This window comes from Schistocerca serialis, chromosome 9 (assembly GCF_023864345.2).
Source record: "Schistocerca serialis cubense isolate TAMUIC-IGC-003099 chromosome 9, iqSchSeri2.2, whole genome shotgun sequence".
NCBI lineage: Eukaryota > Metazoa > Arthropoda > Insecta > Orthoptera > Acrididae > Schistocerca > Schistocerca serialis.
Window position 1 is genome coordinate 201,885,053 of NC_064646.1, and position 13,388 is coordinate 201,898,440.

The following is a 13,388-nucleotide window of genomic DNA, read 5'->3' on the forward strand; positions in this document are numbered from 1 at the left end:
GAATATATGGAAAACATTGACAAGAAGAAGGGGCAGGGTGATAGGACATCTGTTAGGAATCAGCGAATGACTTCTGTGGTACTACAGGGAGCTTTATTCACTGACGTGAGTACAAATGTTTCTTTTTTGAAAGATCTGTCAGTATGAAACTAATGTACTTTGCACAAAGTTTGATATAGCATTATTACAAACACCTATGGAACGGAAAATTGATTTTTCTTTTGCTAGTTTTTTACAGCTCTCCAAATTTATGTGAAAAACTATACCAAATCTTACGGCTTTTCTCTTTATAAGTGCCTTATTATTGCAGTAAATGAAAATTCCTGCCACAGAATGTTTCACTATCCTGTTGAATAATTGTATGCCAAATTTAAGTAATTCCTTCTATAGAATGTCTCACTGTGATATTGACTAATTGCATGCCAAATTTATATCAGTGGTTTGTGAGGACAATTTACATGAAGTTGCCAAAATGTAAATTACGGGAAATCTGAATCAAAGATTTGTCAGTGTTTGTATTAGGCTTTACCTTATCTGCGTGAAGTAGCGCACACTATTTTCATTTTCCTCTTCACCATCAAGTAGTTTTTTTTGCTTGCCCTTTTAGGTTAACTTGATTTTCAAACTGAATAACAATAATTGCAGCTGCATCAGTTCTCTTGTCATCGATTTTCTCCAACATCGACAGTGTGAAAGCTCCTGGATCAAATCCTAGACTCTGTAGAGTCCGTAGTCTACCAAGATGAGCACACTCAAAATTAAACAAGCGCCATACGCTGCAACTTCATCAGCAGTTGTTGAAACATATGTTGGTTCGGAGTACGGTTTTCCTATCATAGAGTTGTAACTTTCATTAGGATTTTGAGTTTTTCCAAACTTTCCTAGAAGTTATGGATCTGCTAAACAGCGAAATATGCCGCCCCCCCCCCCGCCCCCCCCGCCAAATTTGACTGCAAAAACTGGAAGAAAGCACCGCAGGAATAATTAATATGAGGAAATACGTAATAACAAAGGGGCGTGGCCATGTGCAAGCTTTTGTTAGTTGTTATTTTTATCATACTTAAGAGTGGAACTGGAACATAAGACTCAGGAACCGAAATTTCAGTAACATTAATAAATGAAGATCTAATAAAAAATGTTCACCATATTCGCACTTTCACGTAAAGCTGTCCACCACCAATTACGAAAACCATTTCAAATAAAATGAAATACTTTTAAGCGTTACATTCATATGTTACGTGGAAACACCCGTGGTCTAGGGGTCCACCGAGCCTAAAGGTTAACAGCAAAGTTCAATCGTGGTATTCGGAAGGGTTTGGATTCCATTCCCGGCACGAAAGTCGTGACCAAAGTCTCGTGATTTCTTCGGTCTCTCCTCGCAAATGTCGCGTCTGCTAAGTCCGAGATTCCCGCACCATCCCAACCGGAATTAGCTTTTACGGCACTATAGCTAAGTGCGTTCGGCCAGGGGACTAACCATATTCTGAAATTAACAAAATAATTATTAAAAAGACTGAGCGAAGATCTCGTCGATGGAACTTGAAAGACGGCAAGCGAAACTCGCGCAGGCCCATTGGCGAAAAACCAGCGAATAAACGGACTGGGGGAAATGTAACATCTCTGACTAGTAACGTGGACGCCCTCGGTCCCGTTCTACGTAGGTTGCGCAGAAAGTAAAGCACCGCATTTTATTTCTTCAATAATTCTTTATTGAACATAATGAGAATTACACACACGAAATATGGGTGTTTTATCTACACACCCTATTCCTCCATCCAGTTCTGCGGCCTCTCTCTAGCGCGAAACAATGGCGTGTATGCCCATCTTGTATACACTTTTGAATATCCAAGAACGCGGACAATTGCATCCACACTTCCTTTGCTGATTGACAGTTGCAGCCCCAACGTTCGAGGTCTAGTGCCTCTTTCCTCGCGAATGACATCATCTCGCTGCAACATGTCAGGTGTAACAGTCGTAAATGGTCTCCTCGACTGTTGCGAATCGTGGAGCTCCGCCGGAACGCTTTCTGATGACCTCACCCTTCGTGCCCATCGACTACGTGCACTTCTGTCGACAGCAGATGCTCCATGAATTTTGCACAAGCGTTTGTTATTATTCCCCACAGTTTCTTTCTCTGTAGTAAGAAATACAATGACGGAACGTTGCTTGTAACGTACGTATTCTACAGACGTCATTTTGAAACTTTTCTGCAGTTACGCTATCTGTAGGCGCGCTCACTCAGGAGACTTCAAATAATACAAACGTAACGTTTCGCCTTCGTAGCATTGTTTTCGGCTGAGAACAAAAGGCGATGCATTACTTTCTGGGCAACCGTCGTGGACCGAGCCGCTGCTTCAATTTTGAACAAACGTAATTAGCAAGAGCGGCCGGAAACTTCCAGCATAAGAAGTCACCCTCGTTCTCCCAACGCCCTTATCAATGAGGGCCGAAGGACACAGAGAGCTTCTGTGTAACCTTTTGCCTTTGGGGTGAGAAGCTTCCCCTCAAAGACGGAAGAATCAAGGATAAGGAGGCAGGGGCAACGGAAACCACTGTGCTATATGACAATGTGTATATATAAGATATGTGGATTGTAATTGAAAAAGTGTTACGAACTCACCATTTGAAAAAGGTTCCGAATTAGTCCCCCATTCGTATCCTCGGGAGAGGACTGTCACGGGAGGAGGGGATAATGAGAAAAGATGGAATAAATATCCAAAGGGTAACATTCTAAGAGTCGGAATGAGAAATATCACGAGCTTGAACGTAGTACGGAAGCTAGCATATCTGAAAAGCGAGATGCGTAGGCTCGATCTATGTATAGTGGGCTTCAGTGAAGTGAAATGGAAACAAAAGATCGATATTGGTTAGATGAATACAGGGAATATTTACAGCTGCAGAAAATAGTAGGCCGTTGTGAATAGGAAGGTAGGGTGGAGAGTCACATAATACGAATAGTTCAGTGATATGGTTGATCTCTAAAGTTTCCTTTTTCCTTTATTGGATTGCAATTCTCACTGAAGGAGGCGGGCTGGCAGCACCTTTGTATGCCGCTCTTCAGCCTACAGAATTTTTCAAACATAAGAAGATAAGAAACAATAAAAACAGGCGATCAAACGGTGACGTAAAATGTAGAACGGCGGAAAATTGTGGAAAGTTAAAACATAAAACTAATGGTGGGAGATGATAATAAAATACACAGGAAGCACACAGGGAAAAGGTAGACAGACAATTAAAAAACACGGCGACGGTCTGGATTCTGTTCGCAAGAGATGTAAAAAAAAAAAAAAAAAAAAAGTCACACCCTGCGACAGCATGATATCCGTTTGCAACACTTTGGAAAAGATGCAAAACACTTACGATCACTAGAAACACTGCACTAAAATGTCGGCACAAAGATGACGCTCCACAGGCAGAGACAGATGGGAGGTGGGACCCGGACAGAGGAGGGGGGAGGAAAAGGGGGGAGGAGAGGAAAAAGCGAAAGGTGGGGGAGGACGAAGGGAGAGGATTGAGAAGGGGGGTGCAGGGTAGACGAGAAAGGCAGAGGAAGGAAAACGAAAAAGGACTCGGGGGAGAGAAGGAATCCAGAGAGAGGGTAGGTGGGGGAAAAAACAGGATGGATGGGGGGATGAGGGAGGTGAAGAGGGAGCCTGGGAAAGAACAAAGGAAAGGAGGGAGGATGAGGATCAGAGTTGATAGGGGGGATAAATGGAGAGAGAGAGGGCATCGTCCGGGAGGGGGTCAGTGGAAAGGAGATGAAGAGTGTAGAGATTAGGAGAGGAGCAACCAGGGGTGAGGAGTATCAAAGTGGTGGGAGGTGTAGAGTATGTGGATATGTTTGAGGAATAGGAGCCAATGGGGAAAGGAATGAGGTCATAGAGAATCCGCATGGGGGATGGGAGGCATATATGGAAGGCAAGGCGGAGTTCATGGTGCTCAAGAATCTGGAGGAATTTATGGGATTTGGCGGGGGGGGGGGAGGTCGGATATCCAGACTGGGATGGATTAAGGATTTGTAGTTGTGGAGGATGGTAGAGGAGGGGTGCAGCCCCCATGTTCGGCCAGAGAGGAGTTTGAGGAGTCGGAGGCAGTTGTGGGCTTTGGATTGGATGGAGCAGAGATGAGGGATCCAGGTGAAGTGTAAGTCAATGGTGAGTCCAAGGTAGGTGATGGTGGGGGAGAGGTGGACAGGATGGGCGCAGATGATATGGGAGAAATCCAGGAGCCAGATGGAGCGAGTGGTATGACCTATGATGATTGCCTGGGTCTTGGAAGGATAGATTTTCAGGAGCCTCTGGTTACACCAGGCGGCGAAAAGGTGATTCTGGAGTAGGCGTTGAGACCATTGGAGGATAAGAGCGAGGGCAAGGAATGTGGTGTCATTGGCGTTCTGCAGGAGGCGTACTGAAGGGGTGAGAGGGTTGGGGCATATCTGCAATGTACAGGAGGTAGAGGAGAGAGGAGAGGACAGAGAGCTAGGGCACACCTGCAAAGGGGTAGAAGGTGTGGGAATCAGCATTACGGATGGTAATGTAGGAGGGGTGACGGGAGAGGAAGGAGGCCATAAGACGGATGTAGTTGACAGGAAGGGCGTAGTTTTGGAGTTTGAACAGGAGACCCTGATGCCAGACACAGTCGTAGGCCGTTTCGAGGGCGATGGAGACAAAAATGGTGGAGCAACAGGAGTTAAGCTGGAGGGAGACGAGATGAGTGAGGCATAGGAGTTGGTCATTGGCAGAGAAGGAAGGTCGAAAGCCACACTGGGTGTTGGGGAGGAGGTGGTTTCAGTGGAGATGGTGATGGTTGCGCCGGGTAATGACGAATTCCAAGAGCTTGCTGAACACCGAGGTGAGTCATATAGGATGATAGGAAGAGGCATCAGATGGAGGCTTGTTGGGTTTGGATAACATCAGGATATGGGAGGTTTTCAATATGTCAGGGTAGAAGCCGTTGGCAAGGATGACGTTGTAGAGGGTGGCAAGGACTTCAGGGAAGGAGGCAGGACAGTGTTTGAGGTGGCAGTAGGTAACACAGTTGTGGCCGAGAGCAATGTTGCGTTTAGTGCAGAGTGTGAGGCTGATGTCCTGTGTAGTGATGGGAGTGTTAAGTTCAGATGCTGCTGTGTGGCCCAAGTACTGGAAGCTAGGGGCAAGCACAGGAACAGAGGTATTCGTGCCATCGATGACATTAGGGAAAAGGGAATAATCAAACTGGGGATCATATGAAATGGAAAAAACATCGGATAGGTGAGAGTCAAAGTGGTTGGCCTTACTGGGGTTGTCAGGAAAGGGATGGTCATCAAGGAGGAGAGACTACTGGGGGGGGGGGGGGGACGGATCCCAGTAAGGTGGTGGAAAGCAGGCCAATACTTGGGAGAGTTTATTGGGAGCATGGTGTTGAAGTGTATACATGTCTCACACCATGTGTGGCGTTTCTTCGCAGTAAGCAGGTTGCTGATGTGTAGTTGTAATTGCCAGTGGCGGGTAAGTGTGTCCCCGTCACGAATGCAGAGAAAAGTGTGGTGGGGGTGGTGGGATTCTCGAAGGTGAAGGACGGTTTGTGGGGGTAGGGATGGACGGTGAGGGTGGATGGCTTTGGTGGGGATATGGCTGGCGATGGCGACGGTGACGGCGACAGACAAGTTCTGGTGCAGGAAGTCAGCAGTGTGGGAGATGTCACCAGGAGATTGGAGGGTAAGATCCTGGCCTTCAACCTAGGTGTGAATGGAATCCCTGTAGGCATCCCAGTAGGCACGGCAGTGATCATGGACAAGTTTAGGAGGGAGCAGGTGAGGATTGGGGAGGGGATGGTGGCCATTAGAGATAGTGAGGAGAAGCATGGTCATTGTCAATAAGGTCATAAACATCTGCGGTGATGCGCCCAAGGAGGTTGGGAGAGGCAAGAATCATAACGGGAGTGGTGTTGGATTCATGTCGGGTGTGTTGGGGGAGTGGAACCAGGTCCCCCGAAGGGTGGTGATAAACCAATGCCTCCACAGGAGGTCGGCAGGAGCGCGGCTGTGGATATTGAGGTCGGCGGCAATCACGTAGGTGGAAAAGGTGTGGTCAATGTGGGCCAGCAAATCGTACAGGATGGGGGCGCGAGGGTGGACATCAAATGGTGGCACAGGTGATGGTAAGGGTCGGGAAGAAGAGGCTGAGGGTGAGATGCTCAGCAGCCGGCCGGAGTGGCCGAGCGGTTCTAGGCGCTACAGTCTGGAACCGTGCTACTGCTACGGTCGCAGGTTCGAATCTTGCCTCGGGCGTGGATGTGTGTGATGTCCTTAGGTTAGTTAGGTTTAAGTAGTTCTAAGTTATAGGGGACTGATGACCTTAGCAGTTAAGTCCCATAGTGCTCAGAGCCATTCAAACCATTTTTTGAGATGCTGAGCAGGAATGTTAAGGAGAGGTTGGGGCCGAACAGGAAGGTGCTTGAGGTAGCTTATAGCAACTCTGCCACACGCCAGAGGGTACGGGGTATCGGTGCAGTGAAGGGTGTAAGGAGTTGTGGAGATGGAGATACGGGGTTGAAGGAAGGTTTCATTTAGGATGAAGGCATCCATGTAGTGCTGATGGAGGGTGTGGAGGAAGAGGCGTTTGTGGGTGGGCAGGGAGCGAATACTGTGGTACAGGATACTTTTGTGTTGTACCATGAGAGGGGAGAGTTGGATGAGGGTGGTGAGGCAGATGAAGGTGAAGTGGGCCTGGTTGTGGGAGTAGGTGGCATAGGTGGTAAGATGGAAGATTGAACGGGCAGCGAGGACGATTTGGGAAAGGATATGGGAGCACTGGAAGGGGTGGATATTTTGGGGCACAATGGTGATGAAACGAATGATGTCCTCTGCAGTAGGGGGAGGGCGGAGTGACCTGTTGGGGTGGATGAGGTCATCAAGAGGACGGACAGGGACGGTGAGCTCAGGGGTGACTGGAGGAGGTTTCGCTTTACACTTCGAGGAGTAGGTAGGATGGGGTTCACTACAGGTGTTGCAGGAGGGGGGCTCAAAAGATTCGACAGCTAAACAATGTCAACATCAGTAGTTCAGGATTACATGCCGATGTCGCAAGCAGAAGATGAAGGAAGAGAACCAAGTGTTTGAGATGTGGTGCTGCCGAAGAGTGATGAAACTTAGGAGGACTAGTGAGATAACTAATGGGAAGCTTCTCTCGCACACTCGGCGAAGAAAGAATGATTTGGTAAACTATGAAAAGAAGAAGAAGCAGGATTAGAGGACATATGTTAAGTTGTCAGTGAATAACTTCCATGGCACAAGAGGGAACTGTAGTAGACAGAAAATTTAGGGGAGGACAGAGAACGTAATACTCCTAACAAATAATTTGGTGTACGCTGGGTAAAAATGCTACTCAGATAAACATGTTGGTAGAGGAGAGGAATTCGTGGCGATCTTCATCCAATCGTCCACGAGTAACACAAAATAAAATAAAAAATAGAAAATGGCCAGTTGCTAGTAGCTCTCGCTCTCTGAAGTTTGGGTACGAACTTATTTATGTATACAGACAGTTCATCCAGCCCCGGAATCAAGAATCTCGACGAATTTTGCTTGTTATCGACACTGATACTGGCAAGATATCGGTTAATGAAATTCCAAGGCTTTCGAGAACTTTTTGATGTTAAGTTAGGACTCGGATAACAAATGACAAATGAAATACTTTTTTGTCTGATATACACTCCTGGAAATTGAAATAAGAACACCGTGAATTCATTGTCCCAGGAAGGAGAAACTTTATTGACACATTTCTGGGGTCAGATACATCACATGATCACACTGACAGAACCACAGGCACATAGACACAGGCAACAGAGCATGCACAATGTCGGCACTAGTACAGTGTATATCCACCTTTCGCAGCAATGCAGGCTGCTATTCTCCCATGGAGACGATCGTAGAGATGCTGGATGTAGTCCTGTGGAACGGCTTGCCATGCCATTTCCACCTGGCGCCTCAGCTGGACCAGCGTTCGTGCTGGACGTGCAGACCGCGTGAGACGACGCTTCATCCAGTCCCAAACATGCTCAATGGGGGACAGATCCGGAGATCTTGCTGGCCAGGGTAGTTGACTTACACCTTCTAGGTGGGTGGCACGGGATACATGCGGACGTGCATTGTCCTGTTGGAACAGCAAGTTCCCTTGCCGGTCTAGGAATGGTAGAACGATGGGTTCGATGACGGTTTGGATGTACCGTGCACTATTCAGTGTCCCCTCGACGATCACCAGTGGTGTACGGCCAGTGTAGGAGATCGCTCCCCACACCATGATGCCGGGTGTTGGCCCTGTGTGCCTCGGTCGTATGCAGTCCTGATTGTGGCGCTCACCTGCACGGCGCCAAACACGCATACGACCATCATTGGCACCAAGGCAGAAGCGACTCTCATCGCTGAAGACGACACGTCTTTATTCGTCCCTCCACTCACGCCTGTCGCGACACCACTGGAGGCGGGCTGCACGATGTTGGGGCGTGAGCGGAAGACGGCCTAACGGTGTGCGGGACCGTAGCCCAGCTTCATGGAGACGGTTGCGAATGGTCCTCGCCGATACCCCAGGAGCAACAGTGTCCCTAATTTGCTGCGAAGTGGCGGTGCGGTCCCCTACGGCACTGCGTAGGATCCTACGGTCTTGGCGTGCATCCGTGCGTCGCTACGGTCCGGTCCCAGGTCGACGGGCACGTGCACCTTCCGCCGACCACTGGCGACAACATCGATGTACTGTGGAGACCTCACGCCCCACGTGTTGAGCAATTCGGCGGTACGTCCACCCGGCCTCCCACATGCCCACTATACGCCCTCGCTCAAAGTCCGTCAACTGCACATACGGTTCACGTCCACGCTGTCGCGGCATGCTACCAGTGTTAAAGACTGCGATGGAGCTCCGTATGCCACGCCAAACTGGCTGACACTGACGGCGGCGGTGCACAAATGCTGCGCAGCTAGCGCCATTCGACGGACAACACCGCGGTTCCTGGTGTGTCCGCTGTGCTGTGCGTGTGATCATTGCTTGTACAGCCCTCTCGCAGTGTCCGGAGCAAGTATGGTGGGTCTGACACACCGGTGTCAATGTGTTCTTTTTTCCATTTCCAGGAGTGTACTTACAAATAAATATATCTTCGATTTTTTTTTCCTTGACTTGGTCCATGAAGCTTTGCTTCTTGGTAAATTTCAATATTCCAGGAGACCGGAAACTACCCTTCAGATTTTAATAAGTGAGTTTGCGAGTATCAAAATATGCGACATAAATGGCCGTATCTTCAGACTGCATTGATTTAGACGCTTAAGTTCCGTATACCTCCAGAGGCCCGTGGACGTGACTTTGTTACTAAGTTTCAACTTGATACGTTTACAAGCTCCTGAGAAAAACGGTTTTCAACAGTCGGGCAGATACACAGATCCACAAACAGAAGGACGACAAAGTGATTTACCAGCGTAGCATTTTCAGCGATTAAAGTACGGAACCGTAAAAACAGACGTAAAATTCTAAAACTAAAATGAAAGGGGCCCTCATTCATTGATGCTATGGTCCCCACGCGACTTCAAACAGGCGACGGTGTACGTGCGTGGCTGTCAATAGTATATAACAGTATCATGATGACATAACAATCTTTATGATGTTGGATACCTAGGTGTATGCTGCCTCGAACAGTAATCAAAGCTTTCCCTGTTATTTTATTTAGTATGATCCGATCACACAGCCAACAGAACTTCACAGGTCTAAAGTGTACTACTAATCTGACTGCCTGGACGTGTAAGAAACTGGTTCACGCCGTGTGTTGCAGCCTCGGGTTCGACCTGACGGCCCGCCACAGCTGGTTCGGCTTCCTCGTGGGCGGCTTCTTCGGCTGGTTGCCACTCGGCGTCTCCCAGATGGCGCTGCAGAGGTTCGCCTCCATCGAGAGCCTGCCCAAGGCGCGCCTGTGAGTACCAGCTCCAGGCACACCAACCTCAGGATGTCAAACTGAAATACTACGGACGGTTTGCAACACTTCTTGACAGAGCGTCTGTGTTCTGACAGACTGGCAGCGGAATTCTGTAGATTAATTTTATTCTGAACTAGCTGTACTCGGCCAATCTTTGCTGTTAATCAGTCTGCTTAAAGGGAAAAGGAATAGAAGAGAAAGCACACGTCTGTAATAGGTGTGAGACTTGGATGTACCTATTTAGCTTCTCTCTCCCACCGGGCGCTGTAAACAAGTGGTTCTAGGCGCTTCAGTCCGGAACCGGGCTGCTGCTACGGTCGCAGGTTCTTATCCAACCTCGGGCATGGATGTGTGTGATATCCTTAGATTAGTTAGGTTTAAGTAGTTCTAAGTCTAGGGGACTGATGACCTCAGATATTAAGTCCCATAGTGCTTAGAGGCCTTTTCTTCCTGTCTCCCCCTCTTATTTTAGATTTTCTCCTCCTACTTCCTCTCTCTCCCCACCATCTCCTATTCCTCTTTTTATCCCCCACACTACCATCTCTCTCTCTCTATCTCTCTCTCTTCCTTTCTCTCTCTCACTCTCATCTCCTGCCCCATCTCTCTCCCCTTTTATCAGTCCGTCACTTCCTCCATCCTCTTTCCTTTCTCCTCCAACACCCGTCCCTCTATCCATCTCGTATTTCGCCTTTTCTATGTCCATTTCCTCCCACGCCTCTGTCCATCTCCTCTCACCCCCGCTCCTCCGTCTCTGACCATGAGCCTTGTTTATTGTCACTGCAAATTCAGATTCCGTAGTAGTATTTTAAATATAAACCAGTAACCCATAAATACAGCTTCCCTGTTTGCTAACATTGTTTCACTACTGTAAATTGACGGTCAAGTACTTTCGGAGATTAACGATTTTGAACAAACCAAAATTTACATTTTATAACGTTTCACTCTCTGTTACATACGCATCACGCATGTCGTTCCAGTATGAGTATTTGAATGCAACGTTGCGTAAAAATTTCTAAGCAATCCGTGAAGAATTTCCGCAGCTATGATATTTCGGAGCAACGAACCTCTACGCTGGCACTTATATGGACACAGACTGGAGACTAGGAATCTACTCTGTAGGAGTCAGCATGGGTTTCGAAAAAGACGATGGTGTGAAACCCAGCTCGCGCTATTCGTCCACGAGACTCAGAGGGCCATAGACACGGGTTCACAGGTAGATGCTGTGTTTCTTGAATTCCACAAGGCGTTTGATCAGTTCCCCACAGTCGTTTAATGAACAAAGTAAGAGCTTATGGACTATCAGACCAATTGTGTGATTGGATTGAAGAGTTCCTAGACAACAGAACGCAGCATGTCATGAAGAGAAGTCTCCCGAAGTAAGAGCGATTTCAGATGTGCCGCAGGGGAGTGTCGTAGGACCGTTGCTATTCACAATTTACATAAATGGCCTTGTGGATAACATCGGAAGTTCACTGAGGCTTTTTGCGGATGATGCTGTAGTATATCGAGAGGTTGAAACAATAGAAAATTGTACTGAAATGCAGGAGGATCTGCTACGAATTGACGCATGGTGCAGGGAACGGCAATTGAATCTCAATGTAGACAAGTGTAATGTGCTGCGAATACAAAGAAAGAAAGATCCTTTATCATTTAGCTACAATGTAACAGGTCAGCAACTGGAAGCAGTTAATTCCATAAATTATCTGGGAGTAGGCATTAGGAGTGATTTAAAATTGAATGATCGTATAAAGTTGATCTTCGGTAAAGCAGATGCCAGACTGAGATTCATTGGAAGAATCCTAAGGAAATGCAATCCGAAAACAAAGGAGGTAGGTTACAGTACACTTGTAAGCCCACTGCTTGAATATTCCTCACCAGTGTGGGATCCGTGCCAGATAGAGTTGATAGAAGAGATAGAGAAGATCCAACGGAGAGCAGCGCGCTTCGTTACAGGATCATTTAGTAATCGCGAAAGCGTTACGGAGATGATAGATAAACTCCTGTGCAAAACTCTGCAGGAGAGACGCTCAGTAGCTCGATACGGGCATTGAAGTTTCGAGAACATACCTTCACCGATGAGTCAAGCAATATATTGCTCCCTCCTACGTATATCTCGTGAAGAGACTATGATGATAAAATCAGAGAGATTAGAGCCGACAATCTTTCTTTCCACGAACAATACGAGACTGGAACAGAGGGGAGAATCGATAGAGGTACTCAAAGTACCCTCCACCACACACCGTCAAGTGGCTTGCGGAGTATGGATGTAGATGTAGAGGTAGAAACAGTAAATGTTCCTCATCTCAGATCTCCGAAATTTTTTTCCGAATTCTTTGACATTTTGACAGAACTTTGCTTTGGGATTAGCGTGTGTTTTTTACATATGTACTTTTTAAATACATGTAATATATATATTTTTTAAATTAATAATAGGGTAACGTTGTCAAAAAAAAAAAAAAACCTCATATCCCAGAGTAACAGCAGACACACCATTCTGAACAAACGAAAATTTACATTTTTATTTATGTGAATAGATGTTTCTGAACTCGTGGATTGTTGTTTCCATAGGAACGTTGCAGGACGTCGGCTACCATTCACCTTCGAAGGCGGTTTCAGTATTATTCCGAACGTCAGTCGATTAAGTACAGCTTCAGCTTCACACATTCGATGTTGGGGTTCAGTTTCAAGGTTGTAGTTGCATACATGAACGCAAAGCAGTCATTCTGCGATACTGCATTTATTTTCTTAGACAGTTAATCTACAAGCGAGAAAGCTCTACCTTCAGATCTTCTGTGTGTCCTCGAGACGAGAGTGATTCCTAAAAATTATTTGGTTTGTTCTGGGTTGTTGAGCCTGGTTCACTTTAAGCCAACACCTTTGAAACTGTTACAGTGATCAACAAGGTGGGCCACGTAATGGCATCCTAACAGGCCTAATGAGTTTCCTTCGAACTCGCTGGTTAGACGGACAAATTCGCAACTGCATATACATTTAATGTATTACATAATGGTCGTAACTGCCGCAGTGCCTGTTCATTTGGGCATGCGTGTATGTCTGAAGCAAAAATCCGATCCACAGGTGTCGAGTAGTTTCTTTAGTACACCCGTCGACCTCGTCACGTCGCTCTGCTGTGTTCTGAGCGCACCGTGAGCATGAAAAGATGAACAGAAAATAGTGTCTCCCGAAAAGTATGAGGGCCTGGTGAGAGACTCCGCTTGATGTCTTGCAGCCCACATAACATAACAGTCATACGTTTCCTTCTTCATGACAATTTTCGGCCGTACTCTGCATGCACAACGAAGATGTTCTTTCAGCGTTTTTGATCGGAAGTGTTCAATAATCCACAATACAGCCCATAACTATCTCCTAATGAGCATCATCCCCGCTCACATGAAGAGCTGGCTCTGAAAATAACATAGACAACGAACTGTAGACCAGCACAGAGATGTCGTGAAACT

At 46.9% G+C, this 13,388-nt stretch overlaps 1 protein-coding gene across 1 annotated transcript in view; it reads left to right on the top strand.

The window, feature by feature from the left end:
• The window catches only part of LOC126418960 (sodium-coupled monocarboxylate transporter 1-like), a 173,088-nt gene that overhangs the window by 86,498 nt on the left and 73,202 nt on the right, over nucleotides 1–13,388 (top strand). Inside the window, exon 8 of the mRNA XM_050086006.1 lies at nucleotides 9,790–9,927. Coding sequence (XP_049941963.1) covers nucleotides 9,790–9,927 — 138 coding nt within the window. The remainder of the gene's footprint in view (nucleotides 1–9,789; nucleotides 9,928–13,388) is intronic.